The sequence below is a fragment of the Eublepharis macularius genome, chromosome 9, assembly GCF_028583425.1.
Source record: "Eublepharis macularius isolate TG4126 chromosome 9, MPM_Emac_v1.0, whole genome shotgun sequence".
Classification (NCBI taxonomy): domain Eukaryota; kingdom Metazoa; phylum Chordata; class Lepidosauria; order Squamata; family Eublepharidae; genus Eublepharis; species Eublepharis macularius.
Window position 1 is genome coordinate 7,774,696 of NC_072798.1, and position 26,076 is coordinate 7,800,771.

At 46.0% G+C, this 26,076-nt stretch overlaps 1 protein-coding gene across 2 annotated transcripts in view; it reads right to left on the bottom strand.

Annotated features, from left to right (window-relative positions):
• The window catches only part of MKLN1 (muskelin 1), a 107,762-nt gene that overhangs the window by 62,797 nt on the left and 18,889 nt on the right, over window positions 1-26,076 (bottom strand). For both annotated transcript variants that reach the window (XM_054989198.1, XM_054989201.1), the window contains exons 2-6: window positions 23,916-23,985; window positions 20,724-20,866; window positions 18,953-19,041; window positions 5,104-5,213; window positions 2,576-2,768 (exon numbers count right to left, since the gene is read on the bottom strand). In XM_054989198.1, the coding sequence (XP_054845173.1) occupies window positions 2,576-2,768; window positions 5,104-5,213; window positions 18,953-19,041; window positions 20,724-20,866; window positions 23,916-23,985 (605 nt within the window). The remainder of the gene's footprint in view (window positions 1-2,575; window positions 2,769-5,103; window positions 5,214-18,952; window positions 19,042-20,723; window positions 20,867-23,915; window positions 23,986-26,076) is intronic.

Sequence of the window (26,076 nt, forward strand, 5' to 3'; positions counted from 1 at the left end):
GTTCCACATGATCTCTTGCAAAGAAGAAAAACATTACATCAGAATCAACCCGCTGCTGACTGTTTTCGACAGATGTGTGGGCGTTGGGGAAGGGATGTGGAGGGGGGGCAGGTTTCAACTCATTTACAAGTATAGATTTTCACAAGATTAGCTTGAGAGTTCAACTGGAGCTCTCAGGCAGACGCCTGCGTTTGGAGGCATTTCAAGCAACGCCATTAAAATAATCCTGCGTTCGGTATTTCTATTATATGGCTATGGACTTGTTCGCCAACCAGAATATAGGCTGCCTGGAAGTTCCAGGAACAAATCCAAATATGAGGTATTTAAGCTATGGCTGCAAAACAGCTGAGATTCAGGGAAGCCTCCTTTTATTTCCAAGAGGAAGTCCGGCAGCTGCCCGAGTTTCCATCTGCACATTTTCTGAGAATTTCAGAAGAAACCGTGGGGGCGGAGGGGAGCAGAAGAACATGTGGCCGACGGCCAAGAGACGCTCAAAGACATTCTCTGGCAACACAGGATGAAGGGATGTCAACTTTCCATGCAAGGGACTGAGATGGAATACCTATGGGCTACAATAAGTGTCAGCCTTCATTCCTCACAATTTCTTTATCTCCCCACCACCTAATACAATGACAAATTAAGTCGCCTAGGGCCCCTGCAAGCACACAAGTAAAGCCAAGCGCACTTCCAAGACATCTGAGCAAATGCAATGTTTTGGTATTTCTGACCACTTCATTTCTAAGCTGTATTTAAGCTGGGGGGGGCACTTGTGAAATGGGGGGCAGAGCTAATGTGGAAATTGGTGCATGGGTGTCTTGTAAAGGTCATAAAGGAAGCCAGTCACTAGAAGAAACTGATGTCCAAACTGCCTAAGTCCACGAGTTGGTAAACAGCTTCATCATTATTTGTTTCAGCTTAGACAGCTGGGGGACACACCTGTGGAAAAAGGATTTCTGGGCTCTGCCCCAGCAGCTGACAAAGTCTCCTTTGGTCATAAATTCACTCCAAGGCAAGCTGAGCACACTTTCTGGGAAGCCCAGTCCTGGTTTCTAACCTACGCTTTTCCTAAACATGCTATTTATTACAGGTGATAAAAACACTCATTACCGGACACAGCCCCAGAGCTACACTACAGCACTGAGTTACGAATGCGTAAGCTCACTGGTTTAAATGAATTCAGGCAACTTTTAATTCTGGATCACAGCCACGGATGAAAGTCACCCGACACTACCACCAGACCTTCCACAAACACAGGATCAAGATCCATGTACCCAGAAACATTCCTGATGAAAGGGTCCACTCTATTCAGTGGACTGCAGCTTGACAGTATAGTGAAAAAGGTCACACACTAGTTCAAGTCGCTCAAAGGAACGATCATGAAACCAGTTTGCACGCTTCCCACAACAGGCACTCTGGATGTGCAACAGGGGAGGAAGAATGCTTACACAAAACCACACCTAAGCATAATTTACACATGCTGCAAACTGTAAACGTATGTGTTCATATCTTGTTCCACACACACACGTTTTTGAAAGGAAACGGCAGCACAAAACTGTGCAACGCTCACAGCGCACGTGTATGTATTCGTAAGCAGGGACCACAATTATTGAGGATTCATTCTGGGAAAAGGAGGAAAACCATCACATTCCTTGGAGGAGCTGCATTCCGAAAAAACATATTCCTTCTAAGAGGTAAGAGGCTCTGAAGTTTGCGGCAATAGATGTAGCAGTTTGGCAAGGGGCTTCACTGGCTTAGTAATCCTATCCAGCACTACTCTTGCGCTTGCTAGGTCAGAGGCAGCTACATATAAGCTCCAACAGTATCCCTTGAGAATTCTCCCCTAGAAGGGATCACAGCCAACGACTACTTTTTCATTATTTCTCTGCATATCCTAGCACTGCATTAGCAGTTGATTATCCTTGTTCCTTCCCATCTCCAAACTGCTAGAGACAACTGGATGCTAAAAGGAAAGAGATGGATGGGAAAAGCTGGCTCCCTGTTTGCCTCCAACCTTTTTCAAGGGAAGATTTACTGTGGATGTGATTATTCTCGTGATCCTGATGAGAGCAAGAGTTAACCAAAAAAAGGCTTTCGTTCTAGGTATTTTTTTATTTCACCCAGCTGCCCTGAGCCTTGGAAGGGTGGGGGAGCAGAAAATGAATACCAAAAAAAAAACACTGTTCACTGGCATCCACAGGGAACTGGGGCGGCTGATTAACCAAATATGGCCATTAACAAACCTCCTGCCCAGCCAAGGCTCACACAGCCAACCCATCAGCCACCCAACCTGTTAAGTAGATGCCACTAACAAAGCTTTTATTGCGTTCTAAAACAAAAAATAATAACAACATGCAGACTGCAATGTGCAGAGAAAACGGCAGCACAAAAATAATCTGAAGGAGATCTGGGCTGTCAATTTAACAAGATGGCAAGTAATCAACCAGAGATCCCTGAGCGCCCTCACCCCCCAAATCTATCATTTAGCCAAGACGCTCTCAAACAGGGAGGGACAACTGTCCATAAAAGGACCGCCTTGGCACGTCAAGCGCCCATCTTGCTTTCCACCTGCCCTTACCGTTCACAGCTTTTTCTATCAACTCTTCGCAAGCATTGAAATCTCCCTTCAGGACGAGTTTGTCGTGGAGGTCTGTCAGCATGGGGTGCTCCAGGGCAATCCTGGTTTTCTTCTGCAGGGACTCGAAGGCTTCCGTGTAGTTGTGCTGGCGGAAGTGCTTCAGACAGAGACGAATGGCTTCCTGTTCACGGTACTACTGGAACACATGAAAACCAATGAGAACAGCGCTGTAAGTCTCCCCTGCCAAATTCTAAACCCTTCAGTATTCCTGGGAATAGGACTGGATAACAGGAAGGCCAAAACTCTTTAGCTCTGCAAATGCCGAGGGTTGCCAGCCTCCAGGTAGTGGCTGGAGATCCCCCAGAATTACAACCGGTCTCCAGGCCACAGAAATCAGTTCACCTGGAGAAAATGGCTACTTTGGGAGGGGGGTGGACTCTATGGAGTTATGCCATGCCAAGGTCCTTTCCCTCCCCAAACCCCACTTTGTCCAGGTTTCTCCAGGTTTCACCCCCTAGATCTCCAGGAATTTCCCAACTTGGAGCTGGCAACCCTACAAATGCCCCTCCCTCAATGTGGCAATACTTGGTACTTAAAATTACATCAATCTATCTAATTCTCCACGTGGCCAAGTTAGTGGATTCTTAAATCCAGACATCAAAGCTGTGACCAGACAACAGGCCCTTTGTATGAAACTGAAACATACTCCAGGTTTGAAGAAAAATCTGAAATCGTAACTTCCCCAACAAAGTAACAAGCAGCTTTAAGAAACGAATGCCCTCAGTGACTGATTGATTACATTTGTAGCTCGCTCTCCTCACAAACGGGCTCAGAGCAGCTAATTTCAAAAATTACATTTACATTAAAATTGTATCACTGAAGTCACAATAAATAACAGTTCAGTCATAAAAACAATTTTAGATGGCAGCCCATTTTCCCCAGCCCCAGTAAAACTTCCATGGGGTGGGAGGTGAAGAACAGCAGCGGTCCACCAATGGAAAACCAGGGTAGGGGTTTCATTGCTAGGCAGCCACAACAATATTGCCAGCCTTCAAGCCTCGGTTTCTGCCAGTAAAAGGCAGGGGGGGCAGGGCCCTTTCCAGGGCTATTTTTGCCTTTAAGGAAGGGCTCACTGGGGCCAGACCCACCAGCAACTCCTGGGCGACTTGTTACAATGTGACCTGAATGACTTACCCACTAACGGCTGCTTGATACTAGTCAACAGCAGCCACCCCATGAAAGCCAGTGTGGTGTAATGGTTATCGTCTCAGTCTAGGGTCTGGGAGAATGGAAGCTCACGGGGTGAAAGGTTGGTTGGTTGGGGATGGGGATAAAGGGGGAAATGAGGTGCCCCCAAAAGGCCTTGAAGATTCCACACTGTGCAACTGGGCCGTGCCAGGCAGCTGGTACTGCACAACTGAGCCTGGTGTGGCCCAGTTTTTCCACAGAGAGGCTACCAGGGGGAGGGAAGGAGGAAAAGCAGAAGATGGAGGGAAGATAAAGGCAGGTTGGCTGATGGGAGGGAAGGAGAAAAGGAAGCAGGAAAGAAGATATTATATGGAGGCTAGCAAAGAAGGGAAGGAGGAAACAGTTGGCAGGGATATGAGATCCCCCTCTCCACAAGCCCTTGTAGATTCAGATTTATATCCAATTCTTCCCTGAAGGAACCTCAGGTAGGGAGTTATCCCAATATATTCTCACAGAACCTGGCACGGGAGGTTAAGCTAAGAGACAGTTACTGGAGCAAGGCCCAAACAGCTTCATATCTGAAGTCTTTCCAATCCAGGCCCACTTCATCACACCAATTATGGAGAACTCTGTTCTCATGAACATATGCGACCCACAGAAAAGGGGAAATCTGGCATTACTTTTCCCACCTTGCTTATTTTACTACAGAGTGATTAATTCTTATAACTGCCACATCATCAGATTCACCAAAATCAGCTATGTCAAGATATTGGTGCAAACCACTATCTACATTACAACTGGCTCAAACACAGGAATATATATGAGGCTGCCTTATACACTGAGCCCGGACCAATCGTCTACCTAGCCAAGTACTGTCTCGTCTGATCGGCAGCAGTTCTCCAAGGTATCGGGCAAAGACCTTTCCCTGCAGCTGCTACCTAACATCCTTTTTGGCATAAAGAACATTTTCCTACAGATTAATAGATGAATGACAATTCTAATAAATTTTACGAACTAGGGCTATTAGAAAAGTTTTTATCCAAAACTCTAAGTATTTCTGCTTTGAAATGCATCCACCCCAAAAGTTAAAAAGCAGAACGTTTTCAAAGGAAGTCACGTATTGCCAAGACTACAACAGCAAGACAGACCACTCACTATGTCCTTAAAAATAATTATGCTATTTAAAATATATTATGTTATCGTGTTACATAAAAATAGCTTCGCACAATGGCGGGCCATCCGAATTCAGCTGGGGAGCCTGCTCCGCTTTCAATCAAACGCTGCTGTGGCCAGCCAACCCTTCCTCTCCGGCCCAACAGCCCTTTCAAACACAGGCCTACCTTGCTGTACCAATTGAGGCAGGGCTGTACCACATCCGGATCATCGATGCCGTTAAGTTCAACATACCAGATGCTAAAATTGAAGCTGGGACCCCATGATAGCAGCGGAACTGGTGAAGGATAAAGAGAAGAAAAAAAGGACATCATGTACAAAGATGCTGACTGCTACGGACCTGGGGCGTCAGGCTTCGGTTTATCTGCCCCCACTGCTCACATCAGACTTATATACAAGCCTGGGACATTCAAGAAAAATGGACCTCAAACTGGATAAAGCCACGAGGGAAATAATACGGGCTTGCCTCTGTCTGGCACAATTCCACTGCACAGCCTCACTCGAAGAAAAGAGGCGCCAGAACACAGAAAAACCAAGTTAGGGGATATGAAAGGACTTTGGATCAAGCGGAGAGGAAGGAGCGGCAAGCTGTTAGTTAAGAACCAGGAGGAATGAGAAGAGACAATGTATAGGCCTGGGGGTGGAGCTGAGGGGTAATGCAATAATGTATACATTGCGCTGGTCTGCCTGCTTTTATGCCCCAATCCCAAGCATTTCTATGCTGGTGTTACATCCCAGGTACCTAGGTACAAATCAGCAATCAAAGCCATGGCATCACAGAGATTTCTGTGGTAAACAAGAAGCATCAGTGAAGAAGCCTCAGTCACCAGGAGTCGCATGGATGGAAGCTGGGTGTAAATCTCTGAAGCTGAACTCACTGAAAACGTCTGTTTAGCGAACTCTATTGCTCCTTGGAGGATCACATCCTTTGGAATATCCTCACAACCCAGAAGACAAAAAACGAAGGTCTTATAGTACAGAATACACCCGCATACATCCATGGCCTCCAACTTCCATCATCCTACCGCAAGCATCTTCCATAGTCGGATGGCTAAAGTCACCACGTGAGAGTCATCCAATGTCAATTTTCTCCTTATGTCCCTTCTCTCTGCTCATTCTCTCCTTGACCACTGCTTGCTCAAAAAGATGCTGCGTGTACCACCTAAAGAGATGTCCACAGTGCTTCTGTGGCAAAGGAAGGCACTAGAGCCCATGCCTGACAGCAAGTTATATCTTCGGCCTTGGAAACATTGCTCCATAATTCCAGAAGCAAAAGATGTGGCTGAGGTTACTCAGTGATAAGGGGAAAGCACTCTGCACGTGCTCAAGGCATTCACTACATATCTGAGAGCTAAACCTTGGGCGCTAAGTTAAACTCTGTTGGTGAAGGTCAACCCAAGAGCATACAAAATGTTGCATGAACTTAAATCTAAACATTCTTATGGATTTCAGAGGACGTTCTAAGATTCCCTTTTAGAAACACCATTAAGTTAATGGTGTCTCTTGGACAGCTAACTCTGTCAAGGAATTAATGTTTCTTCCATTAAAATATTACTAATTTCAAAGCACTTGACGTATCACACACACACACACACTTAAGCAATAAAAGATGTAGAATTTAAGAGTAAACATGGGGCAGTTGGAATAGAAATGAAACCTGTCTGAGAGCCGAGAGCATTTAGAATAATGTCCTGGCCGTACAACAGAGCTATCCCAGAGGTTCAACGAAATAATGGAGTCCTGACGACATGTGGAAGGTTCCATTGTAGTTGATCGTGCAAGTGACTGGAGGCACCGGGCCATCATTTTTTATTGAGGCAATTATACTTCTGACACCACCCCTCTGATCACTGTGAATAAAGCACTGCTGTTGCCTAAGGAAGGGACCACTGACCCTGCCTGCCTTGGCCAAGTTCCCAGTTTTGGTCGTTAGCACTGCCAAGATCCAAAAACGGAAGCTTGGTGTTTGAAAAAAGTTGCCTATCAATCGGCAAGGGGCAATCCAGTTAATAAACTATAACTATGTTCTCTCACCCACAAGAACCCTTGGACTCATTTTAATTTTATGGAGGGGACTCCAGCTGGCCCGCTGCTATCAATCTTCCCCGGCGGTGCACAGACATAGAAGCAAGCTAGAGATGTAAGAGAGGGTATTCTCAGTACATCCTCAGGTAACATGGGGCAACAAGACCCAACTCAAGTGCTCCATGTGAACTGACTGTGCCCCCCTGGGCAACCTCCAGGGGCGCACAATCAGTTCACTGTAAGCCGTGGAGTTCTGCCAGAATTACAACTGATCTCCAGGCCACAAAAATCAGTTCCCTTGAAGGAAATGGCTACTTCCAAGGGCAAACTATATGACGTAACATCCCAACTGAGCTCCCTCCCCAAACTCCATCCTCTCCAGATACCATCCCCAATCTCCAGGAATTTCCCATGCTAGAGCTGGCAACTCTACCCAGGCAGCACATCCCAGAACCACCTACTGCATATGCAGGTTTCCTTGGCAGACAAGCCAATGCAGAAAGGGCTCGCCAAGAGAAGACCTCCTGATCTAAGAGAGGAGCCTGGCTCTAAATGACGTCAGCTCGACATTCTAGCCAAAGTCCAGGCTAGGGTTGCCAGGCCCCCTCAACCGCCGGGCGGGGAACTGGGGCCCAGCACTTACCTTGGGGGACAGGGAGTGCACGTGCCTCATCACGCAGCCCCTGGGAGCATGTCCAGGCTACCCAGGGGCTCAAAACGGGCCCGGTCGGTGCTGAAACAGACCCGTTTTTGAGGTGCTGTGGAGCGCAGGAGTGCTTCTGCGCTCTGCAGTGCCTCAAAACGGGCCCATTTCAGTGTGCATTGGGCCTGTTTTTGAGGCACTGCAGAGTGCAGGAGCGCTCCTGCGCTCCACAGCACCTGAAAACGGGACTGATCCGTGGCAGAACGGGCCTGTTTTCAGGCAATGTGGAGCACAAAAATGCTCCTCTGCTCCACAGTGCCTCAAAACGGGACCGGTTCACACTGAAATGGGCCCGTTTTGGGGCTCAGTGGAGCGCTCTGCGGAACGTTTTGGGGCTCTGCGGAGTGCCTCAAAACGGGCCCAATTCTCACTGAAACGGGCCTGTTTTGGGGCTCTGCGGAGCACAGGGGCTCTGCAGAGCGCAAGAGCACTCCTGTGCTCCGCAGCAGCCCCGATCCGGGCCAAAACAGGCCCAATCCCAGTGGCTGCTGCGCACGGGAGCGTGCAGCGCCGCAGGGGAGCCCACAGGGAAGGTGCCCCCCCTGCCGGTTAGGTAAGTGGGGGCAGGGGTGGGGGCGAGGGATCCTTCGCCCCCACTTGGGGTCTGGTCCAAGCACATACGGGTTATCATGCAGACTGCTACAAAAAAATCTTCCTGATATATCATTAGCATTTGATGCCATGCATCAGAGGATTTCATTCTGCAAGAGTGCCCCAGTCAGAACATTTTAATTTTCTGTTCAGAATACATTCAGCACAAGGGAGGGCTCAATGGCAGAGCATCTGCTTTGCATGCAGAAAGTCCCAGGTTCAATTCCCAGCATGCCCAGTTATTTATTTAAAATATTTTTAAACCTGCCTTTCTTCCAGCACAGCTGCAATCCAAGACGAGCAAGAACGCAACCAGTTATTACAACAACAATAAAAAATAATCCTAAAAATATCCTTAAAATAATAAATAAGCAACCAGCCACACCCTAACCCTTGGGCAATTATAACAATCATGCGAAGAGCAACTCAGTCCATGCCAAACGCCCTCCTAAACAATACAGCTTCTCCGAAAGGAAAGTAAGGGAGACACCTGCCTCCTTTGCCAGGACAGATCTTTCCAGAGGACAGGGGTAGCAATAGCAAAAAGTCTGTGAAATGGTAGGATGTATGCTGGCCAGGCACAGGGCAGCCGAATGTCCCATTGGGCCTTAGGGACAGGGCCAAACTATCACATCAATTAAGTGGGCCCTGGATCACACAGGGCTTTGAAGCTCCCTGAATTGGATCCCAAGACGAATTGGTAACCAGAAAAGGAGACTCAGAATAGATGCCATATGTTCCCTACAGCCAGCACCAGATCAGACCTTTGGGTTGGGCAGTCACTTGTCATGAGATCAGTCAAAACTATCAGATAGAGCTCCCTTTTTCAGGAAGCTCTGATTATCGAAAGCTTACACTCTGAAAATCTTCTTGGTCTCTAAGGTGCCACTGGACTCAAATTCTGCTGCATCTACGCTGTTCTACTGCGGACCAACACGGCTCCTCGCCTAAACTAACGATCAGGTAACGGCAGATGTGAAAGACCTTTACTTGTAGCCCTGGAGAGCTGCTTCCAGAGTATACAGTAACGACCTTGACGGAATTATGATCCGACTCAATGCAAGGCAGCTTCATGTTTGTTCTCTGGCATCCAGGGCCAAGTAAAACTGGTTGATGTGCCAAGGCTTCTCCAAAGGAACCCTGGGAATTGTGGTTTTCAGAGAAACGTTAATACTTCTAAGAGACTTCCATCACCAAGTGACAATTCCCAAGACAATGGAGAAGGGAGGCCAAAGATCACGACAAATGAACTGCTTGACACAAAGAGAAAGCGCCTGCAATGCACTTCAGGCGTCCAACACAATTTTCCTTGTACAGGTACTAAAGCAACGCGTGGCTCTTGATAACTGCATAGGCTCCACAGAAAGAGAATCATAACAGAAATGAGACGATCTCATTGACAAGACCTGGTAATTGAAAAAATTAAAAGCATGCTTTTAAAGTTGCAGACATGGGCAGTAAGAACAGCTGCTCTGGCCAGTCGCTGAAAAGGAACTGTTTTCCCCTGGCAAGTGGCTAACGAAAAGGGCATTTCCTCCATCAGAATATTTTAGACCTCACAGCACAGAGCCAGAGCTAAAAGAACACAGACGGAAGCAGTTCTTCAGTGCCGAGTTCTCAATACAGCCCACGTGCGACACATAAACAGCGCACAGGCTGCACAGTGAAAATTTCCAGCTTCTAAACCCTTTCAGAACGCAAGAAATCGTGGGGACCTTCAAGCTGTGACAAAAATGCCTCCCTCCTCGCCTTCCATCTTGAATGCACAGAACTGCTAAGGCAGAACCTTCTCTCCCTTCGATACATTAAAGCTTCCTTCCCTTCGACCGAGCCACCCTCTCTATGGCCGCTTCACCCAGATATCAGAGTGCAAATTCGTTAAGCGTAATAAAACGAGAGCTGCCCTGAGGGATCGGATAAAGGTTCCTCTAGCCAGGCAGCCCGCATCCAACGAGAGCCATATAAATAGTGTGCTTTCTGAAGGCATCTATTCTTTTATTTACTTCACTTCTAGGCACCTTTCTCTCCAAGTGGGGACCCACAGCAGTTTACGTCATTCTTCTCTCTTCCGTTTTATCCTCACAACAACCTTGCGAGGTAAGTTAGGTGAATGTGACTGGCCCAAGGTCACCCGGCAAGCTACCACGGCAGAGTGGGGATTTGAATCTGGGTCTCGCAAATCCAACACCATAGTGGCTTTTCAAGCAACAGCTGTCCCTGCTTACCTTCCGTATCAAGTATTCAGAAGTATACTGTCTCTAAATACAGTCATCTGGCATCTACCTGGGACAGCTTTAGGCACCAAGCCAAAATGATCGCTGTGATCAATAAGATGGTGACTGCGTGGATTTTATAGCACAGTGGCAGCTAGGCATTCTGGCACTAAACCCTGATTTATATTTGAATATAATAAAGGTTACTGGTGATGGCTAAAAAAGGACTCATAGGAGTAGCGATTTCCTCTGGAAAAGAGGGTTCCTTTGGGGATTATGTTGTTCTGGAGAGAGAACCCCCCCCCCACGCAAATATTTCACGTCCAACCAATCTGGTATAACTTATAACACTGAACTTTACACGCTGTTGCTTCCCCATTATTTTTATTTAAGCTTTGCTTGTCATAGTACAGTAGAAAGCGAGGATATGCTTATCTAAAAGGAGGGGAACCAATCTGTTGTGCTAGTCCATAGGCTTGTATCCCACCATTCCACTCAGCAAAGTTTGATGCTTTCCTCCAATTTAAGTGGCTCTTCTGCCAGAAGACATGGCTCCATACACAGAGGGGCAGGGGCGACATGCAACAGAGGGATCGAGATCATGCTGGTTTGGATAGCTCTATAAACCGGATGCCGCTGAACAGGGGGCTATGCCTATTGAAACCAATGCGCATAATCAGTTCCACTCCCATTCTGGGGCAATCACTCAGATCGGGCCTAGGTATGCCAGCCAGCCCCCCGCCCCATCTGAATGCAACATCCAGTGCACAGGCATCAGACAAACTGGCGTTACCCAGATTCAATCTCACATCTCAGTGCTACACGGAGACACATCCACAGTTATCCTGGATAAATTCTGTGGGAAAGCTGTGCCTGTCCTCCAGGCCTGAACAAAAATGATGTTACTGGGAGTTAAACAGGAGCTTACGCCTTTCTTATCAACTGTGTGCGTCCCTATGAAATCCTAATGTTAAGGCTCTTAAGATTTGGGACCAGGGTCCTTAGAGGGCCTTTTACACTCACACAAGCCCGCCAGTCCATCAATTAAGATCTTCAGAGGCCTGTTTTATATGCTCCTCTTCAGAGGTTATGTGCGTGTTCACTGGGGACTGAGCTTTCTCAGCCATGGAGCTTCATTTCTGAATCCCTTCCCCACAGCTGCTCATCTGGCACCTACCTGGGATAGCTTTAGGCACCAAGCCAAAAAAAAAAAAAAGAAGGCACATTATTCCCCTGGGCTTTTGAGTTTACTGATGCCTGGTGATAAATTAATTTAAAAGCACAGGTTTGGACGGCAGGAGAGGGGGGCGCACATGAAGGTTCTAAAATAAGATGTGTATTAATGAGCGGGATATGCAAGGAATTGTTTTGTTTGTTTTTAAAGTGTGGCTGGTCATCTCCCATTCCAGTTCTTTTATAACAAAGCTGATCTAATTGATGAATGAGCTCAGGTTAGCAAGCACTTGCCAGCTCGTAATATTTAACAGGCGGCAAGAGGCAGGGCCACCCAAAGACCATGACGCAATGCAAACCAAATGTCCTTGTCCGATTAAACAAATTTAATTCCCTTAAACCCAGAGATGGCTATCCAGCCCTGTTTTGTTCTGCCTGCCCTCGTTATATCCCAGAGATTCCAAGAAATGTTATCCATTTGAAAGATTTCTCCCCTCTAGCCTGGGAGGGCCAACAATTAGCAGTTTGGTTCTTGTGGTTATGAAAGTGGAGCTTCTACTGACACTAATTGTCTTCGGCCAGTGATACTCGCTCAGTGGCTCGGGAACCAAATGTGGCTCTTTGACATGCCACCCGTGGCTCTTCTGGGTGCTATCCTCAACATGGTGCCTGCCCCACGTTTCAGGGAAGTGGGCAAGACCCTTGCTCGGTGCACTTTGTAGTTGGCAGCTGGTTCCCAACTTGAAACAGCTGCCAACGGAGGACTGGGTAAGCTGTGAGCCTCCCTGAGGCTCAGACCAGGAATGGAAATAAAGGTGGCCCTTCTGATTGATGGTCATTGCAAACGTGGCTCTCTGTGCGCTTTGGAATGAGTATCGGTGCCTTAGGCTAAGAAGCAAACTCTCACCAATCTATCAAAAGGCAGGTATATTGCACGGAATAAAGAGAAATTGTTAGCAGTAACAACAGTAGCAATTCTATGGAGTTTTTCCTTTACGCTCTTCAAGCATCTTAGCTCTCTTTCTCAACAGCATTCCAGGAAGCAGCAGAGGAGCAGTTCTAACCTTTTAAGAAGCCCTAAAGGGTTCAAAGCTTTTCTTACACTGGAGCCCACCTCCACCTCTCTTTTGGCTCACAGCCATGTTGCCAATCAGCCAAGAAAGGTCAACCCTTAGGCACACAGACATGATCATAGGACAGGCACTCAGGGTAGCTTATGTTGACCGAAACCCTCTGTCACTTTAATCCTTCTATCTAATAGTCCACTGGAGCAAAAAAAAAAATCTGCAAAACTAGTCCACTTGGTGTAGTGGCAGGACTCTAATCTGGAGAAACGGGTTTGATTCCCCGCTCCTCCGCTTGAAGCCAGCTGGGTGACCCTGGGCCAGCCACAGCTCTCTCAGAGCGCTCTCAGCCCCACCCACCTCACAGGGTGATTGTTGTGGAGATAATAATAACCTACTTTGTAAACTGCTCTCAGCGGGCGTTAAGTTGTCCTGAAGGATGTTATATAAATTGAATGTTGTTGTTGTTGTTGTTGTTGTTGTTGTTATTTTTAAAATCTGCTAAATAAAAATTCTGCAAAAAGCCTGCAAAATTGGTAAAACCCAGTGACTGCTCCCAAGTTTAAGGGAGAAGTTTGAAAATCAGGATGGTAAGAGTGATGTTGGTCTATGTACAGTGTTATGCCAATATAGATTAAGATCATATGCCAATAATCAATACTGAACAATACTAGGCCTAGCTTCCATACTCTCTAGATGAACTTTTAAACTTTACATGAGCTTTCAGTGTATTTTTTCTATGTGTAAGGTAATTCAACAGGTGTGCTTTCATCCTTTGACAATTAATTAAAATAGTGGACTCTACCGAGATTGATGTTCCTCTATCAGAGATTCAACCAATGGTGATCGCCCAACTTAACTTTTCTTGACACTTGTCAGAGATTTATAGTATTTTCCTGCAGTACAGATAATGACATAATTTTTTAACTAATTGGAAGGCTGTACTATGAAATTATGAATATTCAGTGAAGTGTCAAACCAATCAATATTTGTTTGTGCTATCATGTGAATAGACCCTAAATATTTGCATATGATTAGGTATATAATTGCAAACACAGAAAGAATAAGCAGGGTACTGATGGAAGAGATCTCTTGGGAGAATCTAGGTGAGAAACTATTTCTACCTATGTATTTCATAGAAACTTTGAGCAATGTTAAACTTAGGACTTAATAAGAAATGTTAGTGAACCTATTTCTTATTGCCTTTCTATGTTCTGTTGTTATAGGATTCATATTAATAGCCATTTATATTTTGATTGCTTGCTTCATTAAAAAAACTAGGGTGTATTTTCAATAAAGTGAAATAAACTCTAGATTGGTGTCTGTGTGTTTGATGGGGAGTTGCAAAGCAATATTGAACCCTATATAAATAAATGTACTGATAAACAGCTGGTTCAAAGAACTTATCTGTTTGACAGGTCTAAAGACTAACTGCTTTCTGCTTCCCCGGAGAGAGATCCATCTTTCTCTTGGCAAGTTGAAACTTGGTTTTAGACACGGGAACTGACTCGTTACAACAGAAAATGCATAGGGCTTGGAGACAACATGGAGGCCTTCCTGGATTTGTCCAGGCAGTCCTTTGGTGCCCCTGCCTACCATCTGCAGGTTTGTGTGCCCAGTGCTTAGCAGAGGGCACTAAGTTCTTCCGCTGTTTTGCCAAAGCACAGTACTCGATGTGTCAGTGATGTGCAGAACTGCCTCAGCAGCTTAGACAGTGAAGGCAACAGTAAACATCTCAAGGTGGTAGCGAGTGAAATAGAAGTGCCATGTCCCCTCCTCAATAGGGAGGGGACACAGCTCAGTGGTAGGGCATCTACTTTACATGCAGAAGGTCCCAGGATCAACCCTTGGCATCTCCAGGTAAAAGGATCAAGTAGTAGGCAATGTGAAAGATCTCTGCCTAAGACCTTTGGATGGCGACTGCCAATCTGAGTAGACAATAGTGGCTCTGATAGACTGATGGTCTGATTCAGACTGGAAGAGAGAAACCTTGCTTGAGCTGTACCGCTTCAGACCGCAGGCAGAGGCTCACTGAACTGAACGCTCATCCATACACAAAACTGACACACTAGACCAGGGGTCCCCAATTTTTTTAAACATGTGAGCACCTTTGGAATTCTGATACACAGTGGTGGGCGCAACCAATCAGATCTCCAATGGCCAATTAGAAGCTCTTCTGAGCAGGAGCCCCAACTGGCCCCGTCCACTTTTAAAAAACATTTGGTGAGTGCCAGGAAAGGTGTTGGTGAGCACCATGGTACCCTCAAGCACCATGCTAGGGAACTCTGTCTTCTACTTGGCATGCTGATTTTCTATATGGAGCAAATTTTGGGATAGAGCAGTATTCAATCATGTGACTGAAGACTGCAGTCTGAAGTGGTACAGACCAGGATTTAAAAAAAAAAAAGCTAACCTCATTTCCTACTTGTACTAACTAGGCCTAAGACTACATGCTGTTTCTCAGAGAGAATTCCACTCAACGTTAACAAAAAGACCAACTGCCATCTTTAAAAAAAAAAAAAAGATTAATACTGGTGTTTGGATAAGGTATGGAAATTACATAAATTAACGAAGAGGAATTAAGAGGGTCTAATACCAGGGGGTAAAGGTATAAGTGGTCCATCTAACGCAGCATCCTGTTTCTCACAGTGGTCAACCACTCGCCCAGGGGGGCCAACCAACAGGGCATGGAGGCCAAGGCCTTTGCCTCCTGCTGTCTCTGTATGCCCTGACCTGAATAGCTTGCGCAAGCCCGATCTCGTCAGATCTCAGAAGCTAAGCAGGGTCGGCCTTGGTCAGTAATTGGATGGGAGACCTCCGACAAAGACCAGAGTTGCCGAGGCAGGCAATGGCAAACCCCTCTGTTCGTCTCTTGCCATGAAACACCCACCAGGGGTCACCGTTAGTCAGCTATGATTTGACAGCACCACCACTGCCTCTGTACAGGGAAGTTTCCTTTTCTCAGCATGGCTAGTAGCCATTGACAGACCTATCCTCCATGCACCTATGGGATTCAGTGGGAAGCCCAATTCAGCAGGTGTTATCTGTGTTCCAACAGCCACCAAGGCACGGCCATGAAAGAAGGCCTCAAATATAAAAAGGGCTTGTATCTTCAGTCATGGCTTTAAATTTCTGCTTCACAATGCATTCCAAGAGCAATTTCAAGCAGCACAGCCTAGGAGAAGGCAGCATCACAGGTTCCGGGGTTGCGCGCTTTCCTCCACCGGGCTTAGCTGTTCTGGGATTAACAGCTTTTCAACTAAAAGTCAAACATCTCCCTACACCACGTTCTGTCGCTAGTAATGCTGTTCTGATCAAGCGCATCTTGCAAAAAAATATCCCTGGGAAATATTACCGATAAAAGCCATTTCATTTTAAAGACTTGTGCTGCTAAATTCAGGTTTGGGGTCAGAAGCATTCTTTCCAAATGCTTTCCTAGCTCAGCCCTGCTAAATCTCGGCTTTATGCAAAACACTTGCACACGGTAAAATTCATCTGGGAGAATAATCTGTATTTCTTTATCACAGCAGGTTCAGACACACCAAAGACATTTAAGCTGTTTACAAACACAAGCTATCCTATTTCATTTAGACAGCAAGTTAAACGGCTGGGGAAATGTTTCAAAACTAGTATCTTATACATAGGAAACTACAGACAGCTCTATGGGACAGAATAATCTCCTGGTGACCTTCTCTGCCCCTCCTCTTGCTTTTTGTCTCTCCCCTATCCTTCCACATAAACACACAAAGGGTTAGCTGTTCTCTGTCCATGCATAGCTGTTCTCCAGTTAATTTCCAAAACGCAAGGCTAACTTAACTGGGAGCTACTGACCTCAAAGCCAGAGTATTAAATATCAGGTGTGGACACTGTTACTTAGATGTGAGGGACAAACAATTTGTAGAACAAAATTCTAGTCCAGTAGCACCTTAAAGACCAACATAATTTTCCAGGGTATTTCCAGGAACCCCTCTAATATTGTAATAGTAACAAAAACAACATCATCATCATTCGATTTGTATACCGCCCTTCCGGACAACTTAATGCCCACTCAGAGCGGTTTACAAAGCATGTTATCATTATCCCCACAACAAAACATCCTGTGAGGTGGGTGAAGCGGAGAGAGCTCCAGAGAAGTGTGACTAGCCCAAGATCACCCAGCTGGCTTCAAGAGGAGGAGTGGGGAATCAAACCCGGCTCTCCAGATTAGAGTCCCGCGCTCATAACCACTACACCAAATTGGCTCTCACGAGCTAGCCCAGTGACTCAAAGGGCTCCAAGGAAGAGCCTGAGAAGCCAAGGACAGGGAAACAGCAAGACCAGTAGGATCTGGAAGGGCTTGGTGCTACAGAGGCACCTGATGAACATGCTCCGGCAGTGCCAGAGGCCACTCTGCCAGAGCCTGCAAGAGAGATCTTGCCACCAGTCTCTGAGAGCCAGTTTGGTGTAGAGGTTAAGAGCAGCAGGCCTCTAATCTGGAGAGCCAGGTTTGATGCCCTACTCCTCCAGATGAAGCCAGCTGGGTGACCTTGGGTCAGTCACAGCTCTCTCGGAGCTCTCACAGCCCCACCCATCTCACAGGTTGATTGTCATGAGGATAATAATAACACACTTTGTAAACCACTCTGAGTGGGTGTTAAGTTGTCCTGAAGGGTGGTTATTGTTGTTGTTATTACCTCCAGGCCTCCACCAAGCAGGGTAAGAACCTGGGCCCACAGCCCCCCAGAACCCACTATCATGCCACAAGTGTGGCCCGGTAGAAGGCTCAGGCAGAGGCAGCACAAAGGAGGCTAAGTGCCAGACTGGCAGCATGCATGCCCAGCCTGGATCCAGAACAGTGTTCTGAGAGCAGTACTTCTTTGCAGGATCCTGACCAAAACCCAGCACAGTCTCAGAAGCCTCAGCACCTGCCAGCGAATGCAACTGAGCCATATTAACAGGTGTAAGGTTTTTTAAATCAGAGCTTTATACTATGGAAAATGGTGTTGGTCTTTATGGTGCCGCTATGCCACTGTGCTCAAATTTTGTTCTACAGCTACAGACCAACACAACTGTGTAAAGTGTCATCAAGTCACAGCTGACTTATGGCAACCCTGTACGACTTTAAAGGCAAGAGATGAACAGAGGCGATTTGTCATTGTCTGCCTCTGAGTAGCGACCCTGGACCTCCTTGGCAGTCCCCCACCCAAGTACTAACTAGAGATGGGCACGAATCGAATTACGACCCAAAAAAACGCACGAACCATCGTTCGTGGAAGCTTGTTTCCACAAACTTCCACGAACTGGTCTACTGGTTCATTTGGGTCGTAAAGGGGCAATTTAAATGGCCATTTCCCCAGGGAAATGGCCATATAAACTTCTCCTGTGGCTTGCAAGCAGCAGATCCCTTTAAACTGCTCAAATCCCAGCCCCCACCCCCACAGCCCCAGCCCCACACTTACCTTGCCCAGCATCCTCCTGCGAGGGGCGGAAAGGCTGTTTTCAGCCTCTTCTGCTGCCCTGTGGGCCCACAGGGCAGCAGAGGAGGCCAAAAACGGCCTTCCTGCCCCTCAAATGGCCGCCGCAGCCATTTAAACCGCAAGAACTGGTTCGTAAACTGGCCCCAGTTCGTGTCAGTTCATGGTTCGTGAAAACCCACAAACCTCATGGTTCGGTTTTTTTGTGGTTTGTGCCCACCTCTATTACTAACAAGGGCTGACCCTGTTTAGCTTTTGAGATCTGGCGAGATCAGGCTAGCTTACTCCATCCAGGTCTGGATCTAATACGGCTACCCACCTGAAACAATTTTCAGGCTCAAAAGTGCTAAATTAGATTGCCTGCTGAGTCCCAACAATTCCCACCACCACCCCAGCCACAAGGTTCAGCCGTCTGTAATCAGCCAATGCCATCGAATGCAACAAGAAAGGGATTCTCCAGGACTGCAAGATGTTTATGGGCCCGTAACCAAACTGCCATTTGCCAATTATATCCTAAAGCCTAGAGAAAGATGGTGCAGACCCTGGAACCCCAGTGGAATTTGCTCCAGCCAAACTGCACCAGCTGCAGATTATTTCAAAACTTCTTCAGTAATATCCTGAAGCACTGTGCAATACCCGCTGCAAAGTCTCAAGATTTCAGAGAGATCTGATTTCTTCAAACCCCTACTGGCTGGCTAAGCAGGCTGAAGTGCAGGTGATAGAACAAGGTCATCACAAGCACAAATACAGACAATAGAGACCTGATAACACAAATGCTGGAAAAATATATTTACCTATCTTAATAAACCGACAGGGGAACATCTGCTCATCAATTTTATGCTTCAAGGTGAAGGTTTCTTTGTTGTAATCATTCTTTAAGCCACTGTAGGGGGGAGAAAAACAAAGATATTAAGTTTTATCAAAGACTTTAGAGCTAATGAGTAGATACATTTCATGTTGCTTCTAACTCTAAGCGCACAGGTGGGATAAGTGCCTCCCAGAGAAAATTTTAGTAGGGAAAAAGAATCAAAGAGGTGCCAAGTCCCCTGATAATTAGGACCACCAAAATGCTTCACTGTGTACACACTTCCCCCAGTTTTTAAATTAGATTAAGACAGAGTCTGAACATTAACTTCTGTGAAAAAAAGAACTTTCAACCTGCGTATTGTATGGTTTTTACTTGGATTGCATGCCATAAAAGGGAAGGATGGAAACCCACAGGGCCTAAGCTAGGACCTTTCCAGGGCTCCCTGCCCACGTTGGAAATCAGCATACTCTGGCCTTCTTCAGAAGACCAAAACTGTGCACTCCCGTTGTCTGAAATCGGGTGGGTGGTAACCAGAGAAAAGGTCTTCTCTTAAGCGATGCTCAGGTTTAAGCACTTCTTCCCCAAGGGGGAATTTTTTACTTTTCAGATAACAGCATTGATGCTGTTCTTTTAACTGAGCCTCGGAAGGAGAAGAAAAACAGCTGCGCTTGCTTCTTGCTGCTTGGCGGTTACTTCAAGCTTCCAGCTCATTGTTTGTAAATTATGCTTAGCTGTCACTGTCTTTTTAATTCCTCCCCCCTTTTAAAATCTTTATTTGTAAGCTGCGTTGTGGATTTTTTTTTTTTAAGGAAAAGGCAGCATTGTCGAAGGCTATCACGGCCGGAGAACGATGGTTGTTGGGGGTTTTCCGGGCTGTATTGCCGTGGTCTTGGCATTGTAGTTCCTGACGTTTCGCCAGCAGCTGTGGCTGGCCTCTTCAGAGGTGTAGCACCAAAAGACAGAGATCTCTCAGTGTCACAGTGTGGAAAAGATGTTGGCAGGTCATTTATATCTACTCAGGAGGGGTGGGGTTGAGCTGAGTCATCCTGTAAGAGTTTCCCAGGGTGTGGAACGCTAATGGCGGGAGGCTTCACTGTATCCTGAGGAGGTTCTTTTGCATATGGATTGGAGCTTGATGTGCTAATCTTCTCTGCAGGGCTATTGTCTACTCTACAATAACACTCTACACCCAATGTAATACTGTGCACTTGTCTTTGCTGAATTGCACCCTATTCACCGCTGTCCACTTCTCCAGAGTATTCAGGTCTTGTTGAATTTTAATTCTATCTTCTTGGGTGTTTGCTACTCCTCCCAATTTGGTATCATCAGCAAATTTAATGAGCAGCCCTTCCACTCCGTATTCGTATTACTAAAGAGCCATGCTCAGGGTAATGGGACTCGGTCTTGGGAACGGTCAGCAAAACAATGAGCTGTCCGGGGTACTGATGAAGCTCAGTTTCTTCTCCAAAACTGGGACAATAGCTGGGTTGAATCAGAGACTTCCCTGTCCAAATCTAAAAAGGCTTCCTTCCAGTGTGGCTGGAAAAGCACCACTGAACCACCGTTAAAGATCTGGGCACGTAAACAAGGGCCCAGTCCAGTGGCACAATTCTTGTCAACGGCTCTGAGTGAAACAGCAAAAGCACAAGTCAAGCAGAAGTGGAAGTCACCTTGGCACGGAACACACATGGTTCTAATAATCGCACAATGGAAAGGACACGGTGAACATTCTCGGACACACGGAACGCCATTCTTACCTAGACAAGAGATCTGTCATGTTTTCTTCATTCATCCCACCAAAAACTTTAAACTTCTTTAAATTGCAGACGTGGGTCTTCTCGTATTTTCCAAATGTGATACTTTGAACTATGGCAGGTCTTTCAAGTTTCAAGATCAGATACTAGGAAAGGAAAAAGAAACAGGATGTGGGTCCCTCTCCTCACTTCCTTTTCATCCCAAGGGGGAAAAAAGCCCAAACCTAAAATGAATTTGGTAACCAAGAGGAGGAGAAAAAGCAAGCCAAAATAAACGAAACGGTAAGATAAATGCTAAACCCCCAAACTCAGGTGGTGACAATTACCTTCTGACAATGCACATTACATCATTTCTTACGCCTCCCTCCCTCTAGTACATTTGACGTTCTGTACAGATCTTTTTTTTCTTTTTGGTTTTTTACTGGGAATTTCGATATAGATTGCCATTACAAGAGCAGAACGATAATGAGGTGACATTTCATGAATTCAGCCTCGCTGGAAACCTTACTGGCAAGACATTAAGCGTCAAAAATAATCTTTACAACCCTCAGATGTGCAAATCAGTGCCAAGCATGCACAGGCGCCAAGTTTGTTCGCAGGCACACACTCGACTATGTGGTGGCCATAATGGGTAAAACAGTGCAACCGGTCTCTTGGCTGGAGACTAACGCCTGACATTTCTAAAGGGACCAGCTGATATGATGAATCAGAGTGTATCAAGCTAAGAGACGTACAACTTACAAAAAGCAATGCAAACATTACATTTAGAGGGGAGACGTCTGTGCACTACACCATGTACTACAAGACATGCCAAACCCCACTTGGTTCTGCAGGTACACAAGTGGCATTCCGCTGCTCCTTGACCAGTATTTTTGCTAAGATTTTGTCTAAGAACTGTATGTTAAGAAATGTTATTCCTTTGAGGAAGCATCCAATCACCATTGAGCCGAACAGCACTTGGCACAACCATCCTCCAAATATACCTAAGTCCTTCGGGATGCTCTACTAACGCAAAGTTACATAATATTCTCATGATGGCAGGAATGTATCAGCATTGCACTGTCGAATAGCACAAAGAGGGAACTTGTGCCAAAAGGAACTACTGAAAGACCATCTGGTAAACACATGGGAGCAGCATAGAACATGATTGTTTAGCTGGTTATTTTTAGCCTGACTACTACCATTAAGAAATTTTTTAAAAACCTTAAAGTTCAGAGATGTGTTTTGTTCACAATGAATGCTGAAGACAAGCAAGGTGCCAACAGACTGTGCCACAGAAGTCAGAATTAACATCTCCCATGCTAACGCTCGTAGCACTTTCAGCCCCCAGCATCAGAGCTAATTTGCACTTTGAGAAGCACAGAAGTCACAGAAACATACCTAGTCAACTCAGATCAGAATCGGGCATCTTGCTCTCTCTCTGCAGCCAGTGGAAATTCAGCAAAAGATCACATGAGGCAGGGCCTTTTTGGTAGTGGTGCCTCATCTTCAGAAAGGTTTGTTTATCACATATTTAATTTCACGAAGGGCTCTAGATCCAGAGGAGTTAGCCGTGTTAGTCTGTAGCAGCAAAATTGTAAAGAGTCCAGTAGCACCTTTAAGACTAACCAACTTTATTGTAGCGTAAGCTTTCGAGAACCACAGCTCTTTATGCATGCATCTGACAAAGAGAGCTGTGGCTCTCAAAAGCTTGTTACCATAATGTTGGTTAGTCTCAAAGGTGCTACTGGACTCTTTACTAAGGGCTCTGGAAAAGTGAGAACCACATAACATAACGTCCTGAGATACGATGCTACTGAGATACCCTCAGAGTCTGCAGGATGGTTTTTTAATCATTTGGTTTTTTTTTTAATTTTACCTGCTTTTGTTAAAATTGTTTCATGGCATGTTTTATATCGCCGCTAACCACTAAGGCTCCTGACAGGCAGGAATAGGAAAGAAAGAAATTAAATTAAATAAAACATTTCTCCCGCCATGTGGCTCCTATGCCATCCTTGGGGGTGGAGGGAGTAACTGGTGATAAGCTGCAAAACTCCGAGTTATTCAGCTACCTAAAAGGTCCTACGGTACTGAGGAAGCACAGATAGCTTTCACAAAACAATGTGTTTGGCCTGCTCACAGTTTTTTAGCCATCACTCTTCCACTGTGTCTGCTTTGGGCCTAGGGCCTCTCTCCTGCCCCTCCCACAAACATGATCAATCAGGCCTTTCCTATCTTCCTTCAGCCCTTCATGGCCTCTGCAACACATATGCAGTGTCTGGAGAGGACGGCTTCATGGTGGAGAAGAAATGCCTCTCCTTTGCCAAGGCCACAGGGACTTCGGATGCCTGGGATCTCTCTCTCTCTCTCTCGTGTAAGAACCCTCTCTAAGGAGAATTATCTTGCCCCCACCCCAGCATGAACAAGTGTTCTAATGTGCTTACCAGAGCTGTAGCCTGCAACCTTTGCAGACCTGGGGATCCACCACTAACTCCCTAGGCAGCCGCCTGGGCCCCCCTTAGCAGCAAGCACATGACATCATAGTCATATGACAAGTCATCATAGTCATACGACAAGACAAGAACAAAGTTATGATCTCACTGGGTGTCAAGGCCAGTGCAGCAGACCACATGAAACAGGGACCAGAAACACAAGCTGATCACCAAGAGAAATGCTGCTATGATGAACAAGCCGAGGGTTAGAGCCATGGAGGAATCATCTCCACCGCCGGGATGCCTTGTCACAACAACCTGCTGTGCGGCTGAAGCTGCATATAAAGAGAGGGAAGAGGCATAGCACCGTTGCTCTCTGCACATGCTCACTAGCAGTAGGTCCTTCCAAGCAAATTGGCAGTTCCATAGGGGTCCATGATCCAGCAAGTGGGGCTCCACAACCCACCGGAGGGTCCCAATCCATGGGGTAAAGACCACTATGCCATGTGAACATGCAGAATCTAAGATGACTCACCACCAATATTTGGGAGGGCTATTTACCACTCTCCTGCATGTCCACAGGACCCTTCAACACACTGATTCTTGCATCAGACTACTTTGCTCCACAGTATGAGGGCTAAACAGCGACACTCGACAATAAAAACCCACAATGCATAGGTATTATTAGATGCCAGTCACAACTGAAATACAAAAAAACCTCGTAATTTAACCCTAACCAATCAAAGCAGGCTTGCAATAGCAGAGGTAGAACTAAAACAGTTACCTGAGGAGGGTAGTTGCTTTCAGAAGACCACCGCGAAGATTGATCGTTGGGCTTGTCCACTAAAATATTTCTAAAAAATACACAGAAAAAGAATTCAGGGCATTAGTTTCATTTTTCAAATTCCACTCAGGCAACAGCACAGCTCCAGTGGAGAGAGCCCATTTTCCTCCTGCAAGTTTCTCCTCATTTCAAAGTGTTTCGCACATACTATCCCTTGAACAGCACAAAGAGCCCACTTCTTCTCTGAACCCTGAACGTGTACCAAAAAGAATAGACAGGGCTGTGCTACAAGGATTAATAAGCCAACTCTGCTTAAGGGGCCCTTCAGATATGCCTAATCCATTCCCAGCTGGATTTGAGTCCAGTGGTACCTTAGACACCAACAAGATTTTCAGGGTGTAAGCTTTTGAAAGTCAGAACTCCCTTCTTCAGACACATGTCTGAGAAGAGAGCTCTGACTCTGAAAAGTTTCAGACTTGTGTCCGAAGAACGGAGCTCTGACTCTCAAAAGCTTACACACTGAATATCTTGTGCATCTCTTAAGATGCCACTGCACTCAAATCCTCCTGTTCTACTGCAGACCAACAAGGCTACCCACCTAAAACCATTCCAAGTTACAACTGTCTCTCAACCACTTCTTTCTTCCTTAAACCTTAAACTATTTGGTACCTCCTAAACAGATTCTTCCACCCAGCAATAATCAACCTTTGGCAAGATGGAAAAATCCAAGCCCTCTATCAATAAGGTAATCACCATTTCTTCCACCGGAGCAGCTACTCTCATGCCCACAGGAGATGGAGAACTCCAGACAAAAAAAGGCCATCCCAAATAAATGCCTCACCAGGCACTTGTTGCTTCAATTGAGAATGGCCTCTTCCCACCCAAAATGACCATTTGAAGACAGACTTTTGTTCCTGCAGCTGCTTCTAAGCAGCTGAAACAGGTGGCAGGCGCCATCTGGAAGTTTACACACTTGCTTTTCTCTTGCAACACACCATCGACTCTTTGGAACTTGTGTCTATGCATAACAGCCTCTCTCGGCCTCAGTTTGTCAAACAACATAGAGTGTTGGTTGTTGTGGGTTTTCCGGGCTGTATTGCCGTGGTCTCTCACTGAGAGATCTCTGTCTTTTGGTGCTACACCTCTGAAGATGCCAGCCACAGCTGCTGGCGAAACGTCAGGAACTACAATGCCAAGACCACGGCAATACAGCCTGGAAAACCCACAACAACCATCGTTCTCTGGCCGTGAAAGCCCTCGACAATACAACGTAGAGTGTGCTTGGTTGGATTAGGATCTGGGAGACCCAGGTTTAAAGCCCACATTCTGCCATAAATGCTATCTGGGTGACCTTGGGCCAGTCACATGCTCTCAGCATAACCTACCTCACAGGGTCGATGTGAGGATAAAACAGAGATGAGAACGATGTAAACCGCTTTGGGTCACCATTGGGGAGTAAAGAAGTATAGTGAATAGGTTACCAGCATTTCCGTTCCAATATACAATCCCCCCTAAGTTCTCACCAACACAAAATCCTCAATATGGATGATAAGGTAAGTGCTTATTTATGCCATTGGAGAAAATATTCTTTATATCAAAAACAAGATTGCGATTTGGGAAATCACCAGCTAGTTGTCACTTTTTTCTACATAAAATCTCAAACCAGATATAATTCGGTATCTGATGGCACTCTACCCCGGAAAGTTCTATGCATGTTGAGCAATCCGGGCAATGAGCAAAGATAGAAGAGATCATCTATCTCCTAGCCGGGTTGGATAATCTATGCTTCCCTTTTTCAAAGCTGAATTTTGTTCACTGCTTCAATCTGTCAGGCATGTGACACCACTTAGAGAGTCCTTTTGGGGCCACAAAACTTAGAAAAAATGTCATCTTCCTGGGATTCCTTGTTTTCAATCATGTTCGACATTTTAAATAGCTATCTATAACGGGCTTAAGGAAACATGTCAGGAAGCTTTCAGTCTTGCTCCAAAAGATATAAATCACATCAGTTCCTCAAAAGCTTATACCCTGAAAATATTGTTGGTCTGTAAGGTGCCGGTGGACTCAAATTCTGCTGTTCCAAATCACATCAGTGTAAGCGACTCATGGTAAACTAGTATAAGTCTGATTTTCGGGGCTTCATAATGTAGCCTGCCGAGAC